The 12,016-nt window shown below is 44.6% G+C and overlaps 1 protein-coding gene across 1 annotated transcript in view; it reads right to left on the bottom strand.

Annotated features, from left to right (window-relative positions):
• Positions 1-11,757, bottom strand: part of EXOC4 (exocyst complex component 4) — a 457,325-nt gene extending 445,568 nt beyond the window's left edge. The window contains exon 1 of the mRNA XM_062020282.1: positions 11,655-11,757. Coding sequence (XP_061876266.1) covers positions 11,655-11,740 — 86 coding nt within the window. The 5' untranslated portion in view covers positions 11,741-11,757. The remainder of the gene's footprint in view (positions 1-11,654) is intronic.
• Positions 11,758-12,016: the final 259 nt, after the last annotated feature.

The following is a 12,016-nucleotide window of genomic DNA, read 5'->3' as shown; positions in this document are numbered from 1 at the left end:
CAGTCCCAGCACCGACCCCTGAGGGACTCCAGCAGACACAGGCCTCCAACCAGACCCTGCCCCATTGATCACCAACTCTGTCTCCTTCCCTTCAACCAGTTCACAATCCATCTCACTCCCTGATCATCCAGCCCACACTGTCTCAGTCTTGCTGCCAAGATACTGTGGGAGATGGTGTCCAATGCTTTACTGAAATCAAGATAAACCACATCACTGAAATCAAGATAAACCACATCCACTGCATTATCCTGCTTCATCTAATACCCTGTCACTGCATTTCCCTCCCTAAACACTTCATTAGAGTAGTTGTTTTCTACCAAGTCTTGCATTTAGTTACCCCTTCAGCCTCATATCTTGTGGTGTGTCAAAAGAGGGTTAACAAACATCTTTAAGGCTACTCATTTACAGGCACCAACCTCAAAGTTACAGCCTCAGAAGGAATCACATTTGAGACTCAACAAGAATTTCAGTTCACACTGACAAGAGTCACGTTTCTCCACACAGTTTGTATTATCAAAAGCTTTAGCCTGTTTTCCAGAGCAGGTGAGTAATCTCTTTTGCCAGCCTACTGTTAGCTTCCTACCTGCCCAATAAAACACCAAGAAAATTGGATTAAGCGTCAACTTTAAGAGACAACTGTTAACATTAATGAATAATAAATGTTTCATTTCTGCAAATTTGCTTTTTCTAATGCCTCCAGCTAGGCTGGGTGGAAGCTGCCTGCCTATTTTACCTACCCTAAGGCCATCCCTGTGTTAAGTATGATTACTGCTACGCTACAGATAGTAAACTGAGTCTTAATTATCAATTTCTAGACTAGAGAATTTGTTTCACAGGAAGAACACTGTAGTAACAGTATGTGGGCATTATGCTTGTGTGGATTTGCTTATTGGAAAGAGGTGAAAGGATAGATACAGTGTGCAAAAATGCAAATAGGAGTTTGAGAAAATGAATGTCAAGTTAGCACCTGCAACAGAGTAGACAATTCTTATGGGAGAGGAGTGCTCTAGTCCCTGGTGCTTTTGACTGTTGCTGTCAGTGTTCTGCATCTGTGTGTCTCTGTAGACCCCCTCTTCTTCTACTCCTCCGTTTCAGAGTTGACATCTGCAAATATTTGTGGTTCAAGGCAGAGTATTACATGATGCTTGGAATAATCTTCCATGATTTCTGGGTGAGGTTTAAGCATGCAATTCACTTGTTTTCAGTCAGTGTCACTTACTGCAAAGAAAAGCTCACTAAAGACAGTGGGAAACACCAACAAGGTAAATGGTCAGAGTTATATCTTTCTCATCTGATCAGGAAAACAAAGTGCAATTGAACCAAGTGCTGAATCACTGGGGGGATCAAACCAAGCTCCAATTTTAACAGCCATCCACAGTAAACTTTGTACCACCTGTTTCCCCCGTGCTCTGCATCGTATCACATGCCTCGTTAGGCCTCCCAGCTCCTCGCTTTAAGGCACTTCTGAAGCTACAATAACATAGACAGCTTGTGGCATCAACCATGCACACTACAGCTTGGCTCCAAGCTCATCTGGGTGAAAGCTAAGGCTACATTTAGAAGTGTGGCCAACTTAAAGGACTCGCTTCTGTTGTAACCTTTCTCTCTAGTAAAAACAATGCCAGAAATCTGTTGAACAGAAGAAGCTTCTGAAGTACACGCTGCAGCCTTGGGTGAAATCCAAAGCTGAAGGGAGACACTGTGATCCATTCCTTTTGAAGAAACTGGGTGAGGTTTTCTATGTGTTACAGTTTGAGTAACAGATATGCAATAATTCTTACTATTCATCTCTGGAGTCTACAGATAAAGACTGCTGGGTTGGTTTAATGCACCAACGTTACAAAAACCTCTCCCAAATACATTTCACAACATATTACATCCATTTGAATCACTCAGGAAAATAACATCAGTAGCAGAGATTAAGACAAAATTATCCACCAAGAAAGGAAAATAGTGAAGGGGGTTTTGTTTATTTATTCTCCATTTTACCCCACACCAAGGACCTGAAACAAACCCAAATACAACAAGACTCTGTATGGTACAGGGGAAAAAAACCAAACTATGGGCTTAGCTAACAGACAAGTTTTTGACCAGTGACTGATTTGTGGAGTTCAATGAAGAAAGCAGTTGCTAGAAGTAACAAATAATGATTTAAGCAGATCACTGTGGTTGTCTAGAAAGACCAGTCTCCTCTCTGCAGGAAACACCAGCAACGTGCCAAGGAGACTTCAGTAGGAAGAGGGGGAAAAACCAGCAGAGTAAAAAGACACCCATTAGAATCTAGTTATTTTTCAGAAGGCACCTCCTGTTGATGACCATGGCCACGGTATTTGCTTTCTCATTTCAGTTTTAAGCCATTGTGACCATTACTAGACATCCAGAGCACACTACCAGCCCAAGGGCAACCACAGAGCCACTCCACAGCAAGCCACCACTCACACAGATCAACAGCATAAGCTCTTTGTGGTAAGAAGTCTAATAGACAAGAAACAACAACAGGTGAAAAAAAAGAGGTCAGGATGTGTAGGAAAGGGAACAAAATAACTGAGATGAGAGCATCTGTCCACATCTCATGTGCACAGCAGAGCAATTGTCACCAGACGGTTCCTCAGACACTCTCAAGCTGCAAATCAACACAGGAATTGCAGCAGAGAGTTCGAAGTGCAAGTTGTTGGAAGATTGAGTGTTGACTTCACAGATGCATGGAAGTGCTCTACAAGAACAAACACTGTATGATAAAATGCACTGAGTTGTTACTACCTTTTCCTCCACCAAAAGCTGTGGAAAGAAACAGAATATTATCCAATGAGTCTGATCCTGATCATTTCAAGGACTGGGCCTTGTAGGGAAAATGCTAAGCAACATCTAAGATCTTTCTGAAAATGTTTACTGGAGGCACCTTACTGGTACTTAAACCTCTGAGTTAATCACAGTAAAAGTGAGGAAATCACATAAGTGAGGAAACCAAATCAGGGTTTGTTTGATTTGGTTCCCCCCCCCCCCCCCCAAAAGCCTTATTTTTCTGAATGGAAAAATGTGTCCAGGGAAAGAGCCTGGCGAGAGCAGTTCATAGAATCACAGAATGGTAGGGTTGGAAGGGATCTTTAGAGATCATCCAGTCCAATCCTCCTGCAGAAGCAGGTTCCACCTAGATCAGGTCACACAGGAACGTGTCCAGGTGGGGCTTGAAGCCCTCCAAGGAAGGAGCCTCCACACCCTCCCTGGGCAGCCTGGGCCAGGGCTCCCTCACTCAAACACTGACACAGTTTGTTCTTGTGTTTCAATGGAACTGTTTGTGTTCCAGCTTCATCCCATCACCCCTTGTCCCGTAGGTAGATACAACAGAAAAACGTGCTGCCCCAACCTCCTGACACCCACCAGTGAGATATTTGTCACTATTCATGAGCTCCCCCCTCAGTCTCCTTTAGACTAAACAGCCCCAGGTCCCACAGCCTTTCCTCAGCAGGAAGATGCTCCAGTCCCCTGAGCATCTTGGTGGCCCTGTGCTGGCCTCTCTCCAGCAGTTCCCTGTCCCTCTGGAGCTGAGGAGCCCAGAACTGGACACAGGACTCCAGATGAGGCCTCAGCAGGGCAGAGCAGAGGGGCAGCACAACCTCCCTTGACCTGCTGCCCACACTCTTCTTGATGCCCCCAGGCTGCCATTGGCTTCTTGCCCACGAGGGCACGTTGCTGGCTCATGGTCAGTTTATTATTCACCAGCACTCCCAGGTGTGTCTGTGCAGAGCTGCTCTCCAGCAGGTCAATCCCCAGCCTGTGCTGCTGCAGGACTCTGCACTTGTCCTGTTGAACCTCATGAGGTTCCTCTCTGCCCAACTCTCCAGCCAGTCAAGATCCTGCTGAATGGCAGCACAGCCTCTGGGGAATCAGCCCCTGCTCCCAGTTTGATGCCATCAGGGCACTTGCTGAGGGTCACTCTGTCCCCTCATCCAGGTCATTAAACAAGTATTCTTCCTCCCCATTGTTCCACATTACAAGGAACTACATTTCAACAGAACAGAATGAAGAAGTTTTGTAAAGCACCCTAGGACAAGAACAACTGTACTTCAGCACACTGTCTACAGCACTCCACCAATTTCCAGAGGTTCATTAAATGGACTTATTTGAATTTTATAATTGAAAACTTGTTGTCTTTAAGACAGGTCCCAAATGGGGTGATCTACAGCTTCCAGCACTGTTTAACCTCAAAGCATCTGATGTGTTGAAACCTCTGCCGAGCCTCATGGAGACTGATGTAAAAGTTGGTTCCTTACAAAACAAAGCCAGACAGGAGACAGATGTAAAATCCAAAAGGTATTTAATAATTTAACTCAACTGCAACATGTTGAATGTTTTCTCATTATCTGATATTTGATATGTTGATAAGTTCTGGAGCCAAAATGTTCAGGAGACAAACTGCTCCCTTCATGGAGACAATGAGGTGCTGCAAAGAAGGTAGTCGAAGATTGCACAGTACAAGTCAACAGGCATGGGAATGAAGCATCATTGTAAACTGGCTATAACATTTATAAAGGATCTTCCCCTTAAAACAGAAGCGAAATCCTGAGGCCAGTCTGTCCTCAAAGGGAATGCAAGGGAGTTTGACTAGATCTCCACTCTGCAAACAAATAACTCAGTTCTTTACTACAACGAAAGGCAGAACTGAGTCTCTTCAAAATGCTATTAAACATCCAAAGTAAAGCACTATAAAACATTTTCCTCTTCTACTTACATTCCATTAATCTTTCATGCAGTTTACACAGTTGGTTAGAGCATTTTCAGCAGAAGCTGATGATTTTTATCATTGAAGACTTGCAGATGTATGCACGGTAGCTGCAGTGAAAAGGCTGAGCAGCCTAGAGCCAGCTAAATAAATATCATCAGGGAATTCTTTATTTTGTTAAATTAGCCAACCCTCAATCAAATCTCATCACACCAGTACAAACAATGCAAGTATAGCTAGTGATCAGCTGGTTTTGGAAACAAAGACTGGTCTGCCGTCACTTAGGAGAATGACTTCAACAAAGGAAATCACACTCCACATATTTCCAACAGCAGTAAAATTAAGGTGAAAAAACAATCCCACACACAGGTAAAATCCTACCAAGACCTCCTGCACACCATTTCCAACCTTGGAAAAGGGGTACAGACAACAAAGATCACAGAGATGCCATTTATGCTGCCAGGTGAAAGCAGGGCAAACTGCTTCTGGTGAGAATCTGTCCACGACCAACCACAGGTACCAAGGCTCTTCCCTTTTTCCATCATTAATTTGACATCCAGAAAGCCAACACAGCTATTACACAGATTACCACATTCATAGAACCATAGAATGGTGGGGGTTGGAAGGGACCTTTAGAGATCATCCAGTCCAAGCCCCCTGCAGAAGCAGGTTCACCTAGATCAGGTCACACAGGAATGTGTCCAGGTGGGTCTTGAAGCCCTCCAAGGAAGGAGCCCCCACACCCTCCCTGGGCAGCCTGTTCCACTGCTCCATCACTCTCACGGTGAAATAGAAGAAAACAAGCCCTAAGAATCAGTATTTTCAAATCTTCAAGAGCAGAGGCTGGACAGACCTGTCACCTGGGGGATTCTAAGACGAAGAGCATTTAAGGAGCCACTGGCCATGTTGCACTATGAATCAACCCACACCTGAAATCACCTCAATTGAGAACAGCAGTCCCACAGGAATCAGCAAGGGCCTTTGGAAATTTCATGACTAACCTGAAGGTTTTAACACTAAAGTGGAATCAGGAGCTGTTCTAAGCAATATATTTGAAAGAGTTCAAACCACAGAACTTGGAAAACCCAGCTGAATGAGTTTCTGTGTGCCCTACTCTAGGTGGTCCTGCTCTGGCAGGGGAGTTGCACTGGATGAGCTTTCAAGGTCCTTTCCAGCCCTTGAGATTCTGTGATTCTGTGATTTATTAACCAAAGCAACTACTTCCACTTTCTAGTTTTGTAAACACCAGCTCTGCAGAGTGAATTGTCTAAAATCAAACTAAGAGCTAAAAAATAAACTACCTTGGGATTTTAAGGAGGCACAATCACATCTATTGTTCCTTTGCATATGGTTGTGTGCTCACATATGCACCCTCACCTATTGTTGCTGTTAAATGGAACCAAGTATCTGCACCAAGCATATTCCACAAGTGCCTCAAGATCATTTCAGGAAATTCTATCGTTTATAAAGCACATTCTGCCATATACAATTTCTTCTCAATGAAATGCTGAGCTACTTGTCTTGTAGAAGAACTGCTACCTTTATAACAGTGGAAAATACCATTAGCAATAAAAGTGGTTTTAAGAGACCATTACAGTACAGACAGATCAGAAGAACTCAGTGTTATTTCTTGTAGCAGCTATTTCCCAAATGTAACTACGAGGGCAACGGCTGCACATTCGTCTTTCTCACTCTACATCACAAACTGGGATATCAGTTCTATTGCTTCAGACAGAAAGAGAAGATCAAATGCCAGGTCATTAGTAAGTATCCATGTAACAAAGTTCACTGTAAACTCAGTGAAAATAATGGCCAAAAAAAGCATTACTAAAGAAAAAGAATTCCACTTGTGAGGAATAAAATCTGTCCAAGGTTTTTTGCCTGTCATTTCAACTTCTGCTGACATGAAAGCAGGAAATTCACTCTCTTACCTCACTTTTAGTTCTCCTTGACATCTACTGTACGTGTTTGCCCACGTGAAAGCTTAGCACAAAGGTTTCAATAAGGTCTTAGGGAGTCACTGCTAAAGTTTGTTTGCTCCCAATTAAAGTAGCTATTAAAGGCCAGTTTTAAAAAATAGCAACCTTTAATTGGAAAGAAAAACACCTAACAATAAATAAAAGGCAGACACATTCACCAATTAACAACCTGACATCTCTCAAAAAAAATACCATTTGCTAAATGCCAGGCTGCTTGTTTCAGAGTATAAAAGCTGCTTCAACCAGCTACCAACTCAACAAAAGGTTAAGCAAAATCAATATACATACATGTGTTTGTCCTCTGAAAGATAAAGAGATATCCCCCCAGTTGTCCTCCAGCAGATAAGCAGAATTGTCTCCTTTCTCTGCTCTGTTTTTTCAAAAGACATTGCCAAAGCCCATGTGATCAGTGTTAGGCTTCCCCAACAAAAGCTCCTGGTCTCCAGTGACAACATTTTGACCTTACAAAGTACCTTTGATTTAAGGAACTTGATGAATTCCTTCAAAGGTGAAGGAATTAGTACATCTTGAAAGCGGGTATGCTGAGGCTGTCCAGCAGAAGCATGGGGGCAGAAGTTGTCAAGCCCTTATATCCAATATACTAGAAGTCACAGAGACAAATAAGAGTCATTTCTTCTTAGAAATTGGAGGACAAGAGCAGTGAAGATATGAGTATACCCCAAAGGCACAGGGAAAAGAAAGAAGGCTCCCTGAGCTGCAACTGAGTAAGGATTTCAGCAGCAGACTTTGCAAACATTCCTTAAGCTTCCCAAACACTCTTCACCTCTGAAAGATTTATTATTATGAACAAACACTCTATTTCTCCTCTAGAAGAAACAAGAAGGAAACTGTACCCAAGAACACAGTGTAAGCCATCAGCACTGGGTATGACTAGACCATCTTGTAACTAAGCTTGAGCTGGGGAGCCCAGAACTGGGCACATGATTCCACATGAGGCCTCATCAGGGCAGAGGAGTGGGGGAGGAGAATCTCCCTTGACCTGCTGCCCACATTCTTCTTGATGCCCCCCAGGATGCCACTGGCTTATTGCCCACAGGGCTCACAGGTAGTTTGTTATCAATCAGAACCCTGAGGTCCCTCTCTGCAGGGATACCACAAGGATCTCAAGAGCAGAACACCAAGCTGAGTGCTTTGCTATGTGGACATGGCCAATTTGCTTGAGTTGGGGCTATGGGGCTTCATGGGCACCAGACAGTTGTACCCCATGGCTTTGGAGTCAGAGATCAGCCCTCTGAGCCAGGAGACCTTAGCAGGGTTATAATCCCTCAACAGATTCTGGTTCAGGACCCTCAGTAACATACTGAGCAGCACGTCTCCTGAAACAACTTCTTCCAAATCAGTCCATACTTGACACTGCCTTAATTTCCTACTCTTGGCAACTACCAGAAAAACAAGGCAAATTTGATCAGTACATGAATCCTCCAACAGGAAACAACTCCCAAAGAACAAACATGTTGCCCAACACAACAGGAAAGAAGTGACACCTCACAGGGACAGAAAAAGAGATCAAAGGTGGGACTCTTTCCTGTTGGGTCTTCCTTCAGCTCAGTCTTCTCTGCATTCAGAGCTGCTCAAAAGCAACACCACAGAGACTAAGGATGACTCAGAACTTCCAAACTCTGTGGAGGCTGCAGTGAGTAACAGCAATGAAAGCTACAGTTACACTGACATTCATGCAATTAACTTCTCTGAAACAGCATCACCCTGATTTTGGTGCAAGCTCCCATAAAAACACAATTTCTTACTTGATTTCAGTGCTGCCATAATTTGTTAATTGGCCCTAAATGCTCTCCCTGAAAGCAAGACACTGTTTCTCCCAGGATGTCCAGTGAAGTGAGTGCAAGAATCCCTAAATGGACTATCAGAGGAAAGTAAATTATTCAGCCTCTTGCAACAGAGAGCAAAGGAGCTCGAGTAAATATCAACTATTATCCCTTCATTAATAAAAGCATTTCCATTTATAAAAGGCCTTTCAGCTTCACAATTCAAAGCCTTTCATGGACAATCACACTAAACCGATTCAGCAGGCAAGATACAATGTTACCCTCTGAAAGACATAACAGTCTTTGCTGTAAGAAAGCAAGCCACAATGTTTGTAAACACTCCTCTCTGTTTATTTGTTTTACAGGGGGAAGAAAGCAATCAAAGTTTGGCCGTTTTTTATACAGTGTTTCCTTTTACAGCCCTTTCACACAACACCAAGAGATAAACAAATCACCTTCTGAAAACACAGAGAAAGGCAAGTGTAAAACCACAAGGAGTGGCAGAACACTCTACATAAATGTTTTGGAAATAAAGCTCTGGAGAAAGGAAAACTCTGCTCTATTTCAAACCAACAGCCTACTGTTAAGGCTTGTAAAGTTCCAAAACCAGACACTTTTAACCCACCTCGGTGTCAATTTGTTTGCAGTGGTATTTTATGAGTATATAAACCCACAAAATTCACCTGTTGCTTGGCATGAAAACAACATACAGAAGTGATTTCAATTCCTTTCCACACCACTTGCTTTTTGTACTTGGCTAAGCCTAAGAAATGGGAATATTATGAACACAACGCTTCTCCCTTCCTCTGCAATCAGTTCTACTTCCAGTTTTTCATGGTCTGGCTTAATGTGACACTTGAAGCTCTGCAAAGAATCTGTCTATCTAAAGCAAGCTCTAATTAAATCCTGCTGCTTTAGTTACCATGCTGCTCTGGTGAATAATTTCCATTTCATAAAGTCGATAACTTCAACGTTGTGTCTCAACACATGACCTGAACTACTAGCCAAAGTATCAGTGGCTGTAAAGGAAAGGCTTCTAGGCAAACAGGATTTCTTATGTGGAAGACACAGCAACATGAGCTGGCTGTCATTTTACACTATAAATGAAATAAGGCCAGATTGATTAAAACAGAGATACACAAGGAAGCCCTTAAAATACTCCTGGAAACTATAGGAAATATGAAAGAAGGAAAAAAGGAGAGTTACTACAGGAAGTGCTGTAGCAATCAATGCACTTACATTATTTATTCTCCCAACACAAATCATAGAATCATAGAATGGTAGGGCTGGAAGGGACTTTTAGAGACCATCTGATCCAATCCCCCTGCAGAAGCAGGGTCGCCTAGATCAGGTCACACAGGAACGTGTCCAGGTGGGTCTTGAAGACCTCCAAGAAGGAGCCTCCACACCCTCCCTGGGCAGCCTGTTCCATTTTCTGTAAATTAAGATCACCTAGCTATGCCTTGACCACGTTCACCTCTCCAACTTATTCAACTCTCAGGCTGATAAAGAAACACTAAGCACAACACCCTTTAAATCCACACTACTCATCCTCACCCCAGATGCAAGGTGTAAGTGCCCAGCAAAGACCCAAGAGCAAGATGAGAAGCCTGACTTACATTTTCACAAATTATCATGTATTATAGAATTTACCATCTATGTCCTAGTCACATACGTGGCTCTTCCCATCCCTCTCCATTTCAACAGCATTTTACACACAAAGTCCCCAACCACCACTGCCTTACCCCAGGTTTATATGAGATTACACCACATAGAGTTTTCTCTATCTGCATACACACACACATAACTGCAATCTAAACAAGTCTGGGTTTATGACAGTTTTTCTTCTAAAACTAATGAACCACGTACAATCGAAATGGAAAAGTCAGGTACCACAGGCTTTTCACTCATTGTTCAGTGTGATTCTTTGTTACCTGTTACCACACAATTCAGAGACTGCAGTCATGACCCTGGAAAGGCTAAATGGTTCTTGGAACAAGCTGCTTTTTTTTCAGAGCTCAAGTTTTATAGGCTCTGAAAGACTAGTTTTCACAGTAATGAAAAAAACCCCCATAACTTGATCCTAAACATTATCACTCAGAGGATTATTTAATTGTAACACGTCCTGGATACAGAACTATGCTACAACACCTTCCAGAAAAGGAATGACTGCACTTTCTGACAAGGATATTAACACATGAAGTCTGAAGTTCATTACAGCTCCCAGTATCACACTAAGATGCCTGCTTGCTGTCCAAACCTGCTTTAAAAGGGTGTGCATAAGGCCAACATTGACAAGTTTCAGTGTGGGAAATGAGCCCAACCCGCTGTTTATAAACAGCACGGAAGAAATTTACAAGCAGCAAGGAAGAAATTTACAAGCAGCTGAAGTTGGCTCAGAGGGAAACCAGCGAAGAGGATTCCAGCCCTTGCTTGGCTCAAGTCTATCACAGAATCATCCTCTAGCAGAGGAGGGGAGAGTTCAGGAATATGGGCAGACAAAACCCAATAGCTTAAACGTGACCAGATGCAAGTCATAGAATCACTCTGGTTGGAAAAGACCTTTAAGACGAGTAGGTTCAACCACTAACCTCACACTGCCAAGCTCATCACTACCCCATATCCCTCGGCACCTCAGCTATGTGTCTTTTGAATAACTCTAGGGCTGGTGACTCCACCACCTCCCTGGTCAGCTTGTGCTTTTCATCCCCTGCAAGGCTGGTTGACTTAGAACACAACCCAAAAATGCTTCTCCTGTCATTGCATCCAAAGCTAGGATGGAGTGGGCACACAGGACTTGCTGCTCTTACAGCTTCTCCAGCCAACACATCTCAGTGCTGCTGCGTGTTTGTGGACAGGGCTTAAGGGTGCCTGAACACTCTCTGTATGGCAGGACGCTGGTGCTGGCTGCAGGGCTTGCTCTGCTGACCCCAGGCTACGCCCAGGTAAGAGGGACAGGACAGGGTAAGCCCGGCAGGGCAGGAGGACGGCGGGACCCCCTTCAGGAGAAGAGCTCCAGCACTGAGGCCGCCCCACCGCTGCCGGGACCCTGCAGGGACCAGAGGCGCGGCCCGGGAAGGGCCCGGCACACACTGCAGGGCCCGCACACACCCCTGGGTCACGCCAGAGACCGTGACAGGAGGCTGCGGAGCGGGGCCGCGCCGCCCCTACCTGATGACAGAGATGAGCAGCCCCGAGGGGTCCTTGCTCCTGCTCATGGTGCTCCGGTAGCGCCCGGCCGCCTCGCCTGTCGCCATCTTGCACCCCCCTTCAAACGCAGCGCAGCCGAACCTGCTGCCGCCGGGCGCCCAATTAAAAGGCAGCAAGCGGGCTGGTCGCGTGTGGGAGCCAATAGCAGAGAAGGGGCGGGGCGCGAGGATGAGGCTGCTGTGAGCCGGGCCCCGCGGAGCCTTCTGGGAGTTGTGGTTTGACAGAGTCACAGACTCATGCAAGGGCGGGGTGGGAAGAGACCTTTAGAGACCAGCCCGTCCAACCCCCTGCAGAGGCGGGTTCCCCTCGGTCAGGGCACACAG

Source organism: Colius striatus, chromosome 1 (assembly GCF_028858725.1).
Source record: "Colius striatus isolate bColStr4 chromosome 1, bColStr4.1.hap1, whole genome shotgun sequence".
NCBI lineage: Eukaryota > Metazoa > Chordata > Aves > Coliiformes > Coliidae > Colius > Colius striatus.
Note: the sequence above shows the minus strand (reverse complement) of the source record. Positions and strands in the feature narration are given on the sequence as shown.